Source organism: Oncorhynchus masou, unplaced genomic scaffold, assembly GCF_036934945.1.
Source record: "Oncorhynchus masou masou isolate Uvic2021 unplaced genomic scaffold, UVic_Omas_1.1 unplaced_scaffold_16___fragment_2___debris, whole genome shotgun sequence".
NCBI classification, from domain to species: domain Eukaryota; kingdom Metazoa; phylum Chordata; class Actinopteri; order Salmoniformes; family Salmonidae; genus Oncorhynchus; species Oncorhynchus masou.
This window is the reverse complement of record NW_027016525.1, coordinates 380,454-390,135: the sequence shown is the minus strand read 5'-3', so window position 1 is coordinate 390,135 and position 9,682 is coordinate 380,454. Positions and strand designations below refer to the sequence as shown.

Sequence of the window (9,682 nt, the reverse complement as noted above, 5' to 3'; positions counted from 1 at the left end):
TGATTATGTAGACAAAATACATTGAGAAACAAACATTCTGAGCCAGAGCTACAGGTCGTGTTGTAAATTGATAAAAGTCATCTTTGGGCTTAAAGGGTTGAATATCTGAGACATAGGGCCACATTCATATGTTGATAGACAAGGAAGATACACAGTTTTTCTTCCAAATAACGCAAATATAAAAAAAACAAATACTCCAGGAGTAACTTTGATGTTCACTCTACACAAAAATGTTATTGCTTGGTTTATGAGGTCAAACTTCTGCCATTGACAATCATTCATTTTATGTTAAAGAAGTAACTCGATGGGCACAGATGTCAATTCAACATCTATTCCAAGTAAGTTCAACATCATTTCATTGAACCAGTGGGAAGATAGGAGATTATCTCTTCAAGTTAATCCAAAAAGTTGATCCTTTCAAAAATATATGTTTTTATAGTACAATTGTAAGGGTTTTCCTCTGGTGAAGGAGAAGCGGACCAAAATGCAGCATGGTGGTTATTCATGTTCTTTAATAAAGGAACTAGACATGAAATAACTAACAAAACAATAAATGTGTGAAAACCTAAACAGTCCTATCTGGTGCAAACACAGAGACAGGAACAATCACCCAAAAACACACAGTGAAACCCAGGCGACCTAAATATGGTTCCCAGTCAGAGACAATGACTAACACCTGCCTCTGATTGAGAACCATATCAGGCCAGACATAGAAATAGACAAACAAGACATCCAACATAGAATGCCCACTCAGATCACACCCTGACCAACCAAAACATAGAAACATACAAAGCAAACTATGGTCAGGGTCTGACAACAATACTCACATTTGGATAGATCAAGTTGATCAATTGAGCTATTTCAGACAAAATATTACTATATTTCAGACAGATTTTCCATCACATCAATGATTTTTATAGCATTTTATAGTTTTCTTAACACAATATTTTCCTGCCATAATATTTTCATAATCAGAGGCCTAATTTGAAGTGTTTCTGAAGGGTAATACATTGTTTTCCATCACTTGAATCTACAGTGCCTTGCGAAAGTATTCGGCCCCCTTGAACTTTGCGACCTTTTGGACACAATTATGAAGTGAAACTACATTTATTGGATATTTCAAATATTTTAACCTCTTGAAACTCCCCATCCCGGATCCGGGATTGTGACTAAGCCTCAGGCTCATTAGCATAACGCAACGTTAACGATTTCTGAAAATCGCAAATAAAATTTAAATAATGCGTTTGCTCTCAAGCTTAGCCTTTTCTTAACAACACTGTCATCTCAGATTTTCAAAATATGCTTTTGAACCATAGAAATTGACTAATTTGTGTAAGAGTATGCAAAGCTAGCATAGCATTTTGTGTAGCATGTAGCACGCAACATTTTCACAAAAGCCAGATAACCAAATAAATAAAATCATTTACCTTTGAAGAGCTTCTGATGTTTTCAATGAGGAGACTCCCAGCCACATACCAAATGCGCAGTGTTTCCTGAAAGCGTCTGTGTGTAGGAGAAATCGTTCCGTTTTCTACATTGCGCCTGGCTACCGAAACTAACCGAAAATGCAGTCACCTACAACGTGAAACTTTTTCCGGATTAACTACATAATATCGACCGAAACATGGCAAACGTTGTTTGGAATCAATCCTCAAGGTGTTTTTTCACATATCTCTTCATTGACATGCAGTTCATGGAAGCTTGCTTCTCTCTCTGTGCCCCATGGAAAAATACTGGCAGGTGACTTTTGCGCACCAATTTCGGCGCAGGACACCGGGCGGACATGTGGTAAATGTGGTCTCTTATGGTCAATCTTCCAACGATCTGACTACAAATACGTCACAATGCTGCAGACACCTTGGGGAAACGACAGAAAGGGCAGACTCATTCCTCTTGCGTTCACAGCCATATAAGGAGATCATGAAAGACAGAGCCTCAAAAATCCTTGTCATTTCCTGGATGCCAAGTCATCTTGGTTTTGCCTGAAGCTCACGTTAAAGGGCACGCACAGAGAAGATATTTGTATTTCTGGACACGTCAGAGTGTTTTCTTTCGAACAGTAGCAATTATATGCATAGTTGAGCATCTTTTTGTGACAAAATATCTTGTTTAAAACGGGAACGTTTTTCTTCCAAAAATGAAATAGTGCCACCATAAGTGTAAGAGGTTAACTAATAAAAACTGAAAAATTGGGTGTGCAAAATTATTCAGCCCCTTTACTTTCAGTGCAGCCAACTCTCTCCAGAAGTTCAGTGAGGATCTCTGAATGATCCAATGTTGACCTAAATGACTAATGATGATAAATACAATCCACCTGTGTGTAATCAAGTCTCCGTATAAATGCACCTGCACTGTGATAGTCTCAGAGGTCCATTAAAAGCGCAGAGAGCATCATGAAGAACAAGGAACACACCAGGCAGGTCCGAGATACTGTTGTGAAGAAGTTTAAAGCCGGATTTGGATACAAAAAGATTTCCCAAGCTTTAAACATCCCAGGGAGCACTGTGCAAGCGATAATATTGAAATGGAAGGAGTATCAGACCACTGCAAATCTACCAAGACCTGGCCGTCCCTCTAAACTTTCAGCTCATACAACGAGAAGACTGATCAGAGATGCAGCCAAGAGGCCCATGATCACTCTGGATGAACTGCAGAGATCTACAGCTGAGGTGGGAGACTTCAGTCGTATATTTCACAAATCTGGCATTTATGGAAGTAGCAAGAAGAAAGCCATTTCTTAAAGATATCCATAAAAAGTGTCGTTTAAAGTTTGCCACAAGCCACCTGGGAGACACACCAAACATGTGGAAGAAGGTGCTCTGGTCAGATGAAACCAAAATTGAACTTTTTGGCAACAATGCAAAATGTTATGTTTGGCGTAAAAGCAACACAGCTCATCAGAATGAACACACCATCCCCACTGTCAAACATGGTGGTGGCAGCATCATGGTTTGGGCCTGCTTTTCTTCAGCAGGGACAGGGAAGATGGTTAAAATTGATGGGAAGATGGATGGAGCCAAATACAGGACCATTCTGGAAGAAAACCTGATGGAGTCTGCAAAAGACCTGAGACTGGGACGGAGATTTGTCTTCCAACAAGACAATGATCCAAAACATAAAGCAAAATCTACAATGGAATGGTTCAAAAATAAACATATCCAGGTGTTAGAATGGCCAAGTCAAAGTCCAGACCTGAATCCAATCGAGAATCTGTGGAAAGAACTGAAAACTGCTGTTCACAAATGCTCTCCATCCAACCTCACTGAGCTCGAGCTGTTTTGCAAGGAGGAATGGGAAAAAATTTCAGTCTCTCGATGTGCAAAACTGATAGAGACATACCCCAAGCGACTTACAGCTGTAATCGCAGCAAAAGGTGGCGCTACAAAGTATTAACTTAAGGGGGCTGAATAATTTTGCACGCCCAATTTTTCAGTTTTTGATTTGTTAAAAAAGTTTGAAATATCCAATAAATGTCGTTCCACTTCATGATTGTGTCCCACTTGTTGTTGATTCTTCACAAAAAAATACAGTTTTATATCTTTATGTTTGAAGCCTGAAATGTGGCAAAAGGTCGCAAAGTTCAAGGGGGCCGAATACTTTCGCAAGGCACTGTATGCCTTGGTATGATACGGTTGCCTAGTCGGGGTCATCCTCAATGTGAGAGTCAGAAATTACGCTCAATACAAAATGTCTGAGTGAATGGAGACGCATAGAGAGAAACTGCTGAATCGGGACTCACTTTGTAGACCCTGTATGGAGGTGGGGGGCATACCTAACAACCTGTACCACGGTAGAGGCATTATAATACTCACATGCACCCGCTAAACCTCTTTGACCTTTTCTCTTAGTTTAATGTAATTTTGCATTTGAAGTTCAGAGTGGCAGAGATGTGACCAAAATAAAATGTTCTCTGGGAAATACTTTTTCCAAGTAAACACATTAATGTACCCCACCTTAACCTGAAATAAATAAATACATGTTGATTTAAATACCACTTTTACCACCTAGTATAGACACTTCCTGTCATCAGAAGATATTATATGACTGTCAGCATTGTAAGAAGGCCCTGGATTCACTGAATGCCAGTGTATGGATGGACACACTATTGAAATTGAAAAAAATACTGCATAAGACCAATGAAGTGAATACCATAAATCGACTATGCTATATAACACATGCTAAGGTTGATTTAAATGATTTTTTAAATAGTCACCCACAAAAAGACTTGTCAGTCAGTGATTTCATTCTAAATTTGATTAATTTGAGTTCAGTTCTTGGCATTGTTTTATCTTTATATTGGCAGTTGAGGGAGAGGTGCGGCCAAATCGAAAATGATTCGTCAACATCACACACATTTTGACATTTACGCAATGAACCACACATTTTCTACTTTTCCCCAATCTCTTCATCTCCACCTTTCTTTACCTCATGTAGGCACTCTGCTAGCTGTCAGTCAACCCCAGAGATGAGACCCAACACAGGATACACAACCTCAGATCTTATCAGCTATTCATTTAACCTTTCTTTTATGAAATTCCCTGGTATAGGTATAGACAGGGGTTAGAGACGGGGGCCAGTAACTGAATGGTTACTGTTTCAAATCCCATGGCTGATGGGGAAACCTGGCAGGAGTGAGATGGCAACCAAAGGGTTGCTGGTATCAGAATCTCAGGTGCCGCCTACTTCCATTGTGCCCTTGAGCAAGGCACTTAAAGCCTGGTCCAGCTTTAAACGTTTTTGTTGAATCAGGTTAAGGTAGTTTTGAGTATGATCAATGAGTATACTTGATACTTTCATATGCACATCAATAATATGTTTTGATGTCTCGTAAATGGAAAGCTGTGTTGTGTTATTTTTTTACCCCACCTGGCTTTCAAATTTGAAAACATTTGTTTGAGCTGCAGAATACTGCAATGGCTTGTGGTTATTGTCAAAAAGACAATCTTCTCACAGGACTATGTAAAACATGATACATTGATGCCCTAGATTTAGCATGTGTGTTTTGCAGAGAAAACACTGGCCATGATGTGATCATCATTATACACCTCGACTTGATTTCTAGATGTAATCTTTATCTAATTGATCAGATCATCTACATTGATAGATCATGGTCTTAGATAAACTGGAAGAACACACATCGTTGAAGTGTTCAACTTAATACCAGGCACTTCTGCCTTGAAAATGGCATTTGACTGGTTGTGACCAAAACTGTAACTTTGCACTACCTCTTCTGAAGAAAGTGGGGGTGGGATTTGCGACACAGTCATTCTCTTCAAAAGTGTTTACAAACAGTTCTCCAAGTCACTTTACTTTCAAACACCAGAGTTAACAGACTGTCTTGGATAGCAGGTGAAATGCTGAAGTCGTTTTGCATATTTGTCATTATAGATATGCAATCATTTATATTCAAAACAAAATGGTCTATTAATTCAGTATTGATTAACTATAGTTGTAGAAGTTAATATATGTATTGTTAATATATGTGTTAGCTCAGTATTTATTTATTTGTGTCCCTTTTGGACAAATCCGTTTTTTGAATGTAATTAGCTGTTACAGTTTAAACTCCAGCACACTAGATTATTGTGTTCTCCATGAAGTATTCAATGGATCTCAACCAACTTTTTGGGTTTTTCATCAGGGTTCATTCACAACTTTTTTCTCAAACATATTTTTTTTCTCAACAGGATAAATGTCTACCAACATCTCTGTGGACCCGGTGGATTTAAACACCTCTGACACCAACCAGATGTGTGACGTCTTTGTCTACCAGAGAGCTGCCTTGATCATCTTCCCAATCTTCTACTCTCTGGTGTTCCTCATCAGTGTCTGTGGCAACTGCCTTGTCCTGTATGTGACCTGTCAGAAGAAGCAGAAGTTCAACTCCACGTCTCTTTACCTGGTCAACCTGGCTGTGTCTGATGCATTGTTCACATTGGCACTGCCAGGGAGAGTCACTTACTACATCAGACAATTTGACTGGCCCTTTGGGGATTTGCTCTGCAGGCTGGCTACTATGTTGTTCTTTTCAAACACATATTCAGGTAAGGTGTGTGTGTGTATTGTATGGGGAAAACTGTGTAAGAGCTGCAGCATTCCACAGTGGGTTGTTGTTATAGTCAAAAATAACTTTTTCTCACAGGTTTATATAAAACATTTACATTTATGTCCTAGTTTTTGCATGTGTGTGTATGTGTGTCAGTCTGTCAATGTTTTTCTCTGTCTGCTTGACTGTCTGCTGGTTAATGTCTTCTGTTTATTCATCCACCCATTCAATATCCCGTCTCCCTCTCTTCCACCAGGAATTGCCTTCATGACATGTATCAGTCTAGACCGGTACCTGGCCATGGTCCACCCCCACCGGCTACAGTACCTGCGGAGTGTCAAAGTGGTGCGAGGGGTCTGCTGCCTCGTCTGGCTACTGGTGTGTCTGGAAACCGCCCCCCTGCTCTTCCGTACCATGCTCCATGACCACAGAGGCCGACGAACCTGCATGGAGTACTTCACCTTTGAGGGTACTCGCTCCACCCCTTATCTTCTCTTCCTGGCCTGTACAGTTTCCTTCTGTTTCCCCCTACTGGTCATCATTGTGTGTTACACCCGGATCAATCTCAAACTGAGTCGCACGGCCAAACAGAACCCACTGACGGGCCGCTTGGGTCGTAGCCGCAGAGCCAACAATATCATCCTCCTCATCCTCCTCACCTTCGTTCTGTGCTTCAGCCCCTACCACTTCAACATCATGCAGTTCATGCTGAGAAAGATGCTGGGCCAGCCCAACTGTGACGAGATGTGGGCATTCAAGGCTTCCCTACAGGTAGGACCTGCTAAAGTGAATGTCTGTATGTCAGTTGTTGGTCTGTTTGTTGTTCTGTTTGTTTGTCTGTCTGTCGGTTGGGCAGACTGTTGGTGGGTCTGTCTTTCTATAAAACATGGTAGATTTACATTTATGCCCGAGATGCATCCTGTTGTGTGTGTGTGTGTTTGTGTGTCTGTCTGGCTGTCAGTCAGTGTATCTGACTGTTTAGGGAACTGTGAGTTTTCTTTTCTTTGTGATACATTGAAATCCTCAACAATATTTTTTTATTAAAAAGGCATTGTGTCCCTGCAGGTGACTGTCTCCATGATGAACCTTAACTGTTGTCTGGACCCTGTCATCTACTTCTTTGCCATTAAGACATACAAGCAGAGGGTGATGAGTCTGTTCAAGGGCTACCTTTCTACCCCTGCTCCTTTCTCCAAAACCGCCACCGACAACAGCAGCAGCAACACCTAAACATCAACACCAGTAGGAAGAGATTGTGGTAGAAATAAGAAATAAGTGGTAGAAATATTGTGGTAGAAACCAGAAATAAGTTGAGGAAGCTATTGAAGGTGATTGAACCTAGTTGATTTCTAAATCTAGGGTTTGATTAGAGGTGTTACATTTGTGTAACAAACTGAGAATTTTGTTTTGCGATAGTGAGCAAAGAATTATCAGCCTGTAACCATTGTTTGGGTGCTAGGCCGTCTAAAGCTTTGTTCACACTGCAGGCCTTAATACTCAAATCCATTTTGGTTTTTCAAATCCATTTTGGAATACTGACTGTACGAACAGCAAGTTACAAGTGACCAAATCAGATTTGTGTGTGTTCAGACTGTAGTCAATTGCTTACATTGTTACTCAAGTTGTCATTGTAATTACGGGTGTGTGTCCAGTTGTTGTGTACTGGTATTAAGTTAAGGTGACTGACAACAATGCCTGCCATGGAAGTCTCCCAGTTGCTTTGAATGTTCAAAATCAACGTAAGAACACTTTTAAAGCCTCAAAGGATAAGGTGATCCAACTTTAAGAACTAGTCATTTTTGGCTAGCCAAAGCAGTCAACAAGCTTGCTAGTTGGCTGTTTAGCTTGCTAGCACAAATCACCAATGTGTTTGTAAACAATTAACAAGCTAGATAGCTACCACATGTTGTTGTCAAACTGTCAACTGAGAAGCCTGCAAACAACACGATACGCCAAATAACAGTAAAAAAATACTAGAAGGAAAATAAATCAGAGTTGACTGTTCAGACACAAGTCACATCATTTACAAATATGGTCCAAATTGGGTCTTGAAATATCCAATTCGATGTGCTTTTTGTCTGTTCAGACTGCAGAAAAGATAATATCTTCAAATCAGATATGCATTTTTTTTGGTCACTTCAAACCAGTGTGAACAAGGCTTAATAAGATGCAATTAATATGGAGCAGCCTGATTTTGAGCTCAGCTTGAACTATCAAAACTGCAAACTGAGCCGAAAGGCAAAGGTCACTTATCGCTTATATTTAAGGCAGGGGAGCATATTGACATGTGGTCCATGTCAAATTTACCAATTAATTAATTTCAAATCACTCCATATGTGTTTCTTTATTTACGTAAATGCCTATACAGTTGGTGTAAATGGTTTACACTGCACATATCCCATTATGTGTTTTATATTGCTATGCCCTGTCTAAGCTGGGAGGGGGGCTACTTACTAAGCAATATGGAATTGCTTTAAGCAGGTCATACCATGGAACATTTTGTTACTTGATTTCAAATTTATTTATTTTTTATATAAAAATGATTTGATGAAGAAGAAAAGCATTGGCCTTACAGCTATTAGCCCATACAAACACATTGATTCACTGCATGGAACAACAGATAGTCCCCCACCAAAGAAATATAAAGGAAGTTTGTTTGTGTCTGTCCTATACCTTTAACATATAAGAAAAATCTGGAAACATTTTTAAATGTATTTAACCCTATATTTTTGGCACTAAACATACTCCATATATACTGCACTTCCATACATGTTTTCGACTGGTACCGGAGGACCTTCAGACAAGTCTTGTGAGGCCTGTGGAAATCCTACAAAAACAACCCATATGTATGTGTTTGTGAGAGTCTCACCTTTACACAGATGGGTCAAACTGTTCGAAAGCTACAGACGGAGGTTGGCAGATTGGCTGTATCAACTTCTGATGCTTGTGGGAGTCGTAGAGCAAAACAGAGAACACCATAGTGTTCATGAGAGACCCATCTTTCCATAGAGGGAAAGATTATAGTAGGCATAGGCGGATGCGGTGGATTGAGACGCATCTAAAGCAAAAACAGATCTCTAGCTTAAACTGACAGAATTTTATGGGGAGTTTGTATTTATGCTAATTAGATTCCCACATTAAGTGGTTTAATATGACTCAAATGTGTATATATAATGCAGTTATTTTTGTACAAAGAAATGTTACAATATTTTGTTGAAAACTGAATGAGTAAATGTTTAATGCAAATGACGTAAGGTGACAAGTTCTTGATTTACAACATGTATATTTGTAATCTGTAAATGTCTGGCTAGAGATATAGGCTGGAGTTGGGGATATTTTCTGTATCATTTTACTGTACTGAATAATATAATCTGCAGCTGAATAAACATATTAGTCATCTCTCGGTGTCACGTTCTGACCTTTATTTCCTTTGTTTTGTCTTTATTTAGTATGGTCAGGGCGTGAGTTGAGTGGGCAGTCTATGTTTGTTTGTTCTATATTTTGGGTATTTCTATGTTCGGCCTAGTATGGTTCTCAATCAGAGGCAGGTGTCATTAGTTGTCTCTGATTGAGAATCATACTTAGGTAGCCTGGTTTCACTGTGTGTTTGTGGGTGATTGTTCCTGTCTCTGTTTGCAC

At 39.7% G+C, this 9,682-nt stretch overlaps 1 protein-coding gene across 1 annotated transcript; it reads left to right on the top strand.

Moving 5' to 3' along the window:
* Nucleotides 1-5,318: 5,318 nt before the first annotated feature.
* Nucleotides 5,319-9,369, top strand: si:ch211-184m13.4 (uncharacterized protein LOC798560 homolog). The gene is made up of 4 exons (XM_064964551.1): nt 5,319-5,349; nt 5,685-6,041; nt 6,300-6,814; nt 7,109-9,369. The coding sequence occupies exons 2-4, from the start codon at nt 5,690-5,692 to the stop codon at nt 7,271-7,273; spliced, it is 1,032 nt and encodes a 343-aa protein (XP_064820623.1). The 5' UTR covers nt 5,319-5,349; nt 5,685-5,689; the 3' UTR covers nt 7,274-9,369.
* Nucleotides 9,370-9,682: the final 313 nt, after the last annotated feature.

Coding starts and splice junctions, on each gene's coding strand:
- si:ch211-184m13.4 (XM_064964551.1), top strand. CDS start 5,690: ATGTCTACCAACATCTCTGTGGACCCGGTGGATTTAAACACCTCTGAC. Junction 6,042..6,299: donor CTTTTCAAACACATATTCAG/GTAAGGTGTGTG, acceptor CTCTTCCACCAG/GAATTGCCTTCATGACATGT. Junction 6,815..7,108: donor CATTCAAGGCTTCCCTACAG/GTAGGACCTGCT, acceptor GTGTCCCTGCAG/GTGACTGTCTCCATGATGAA.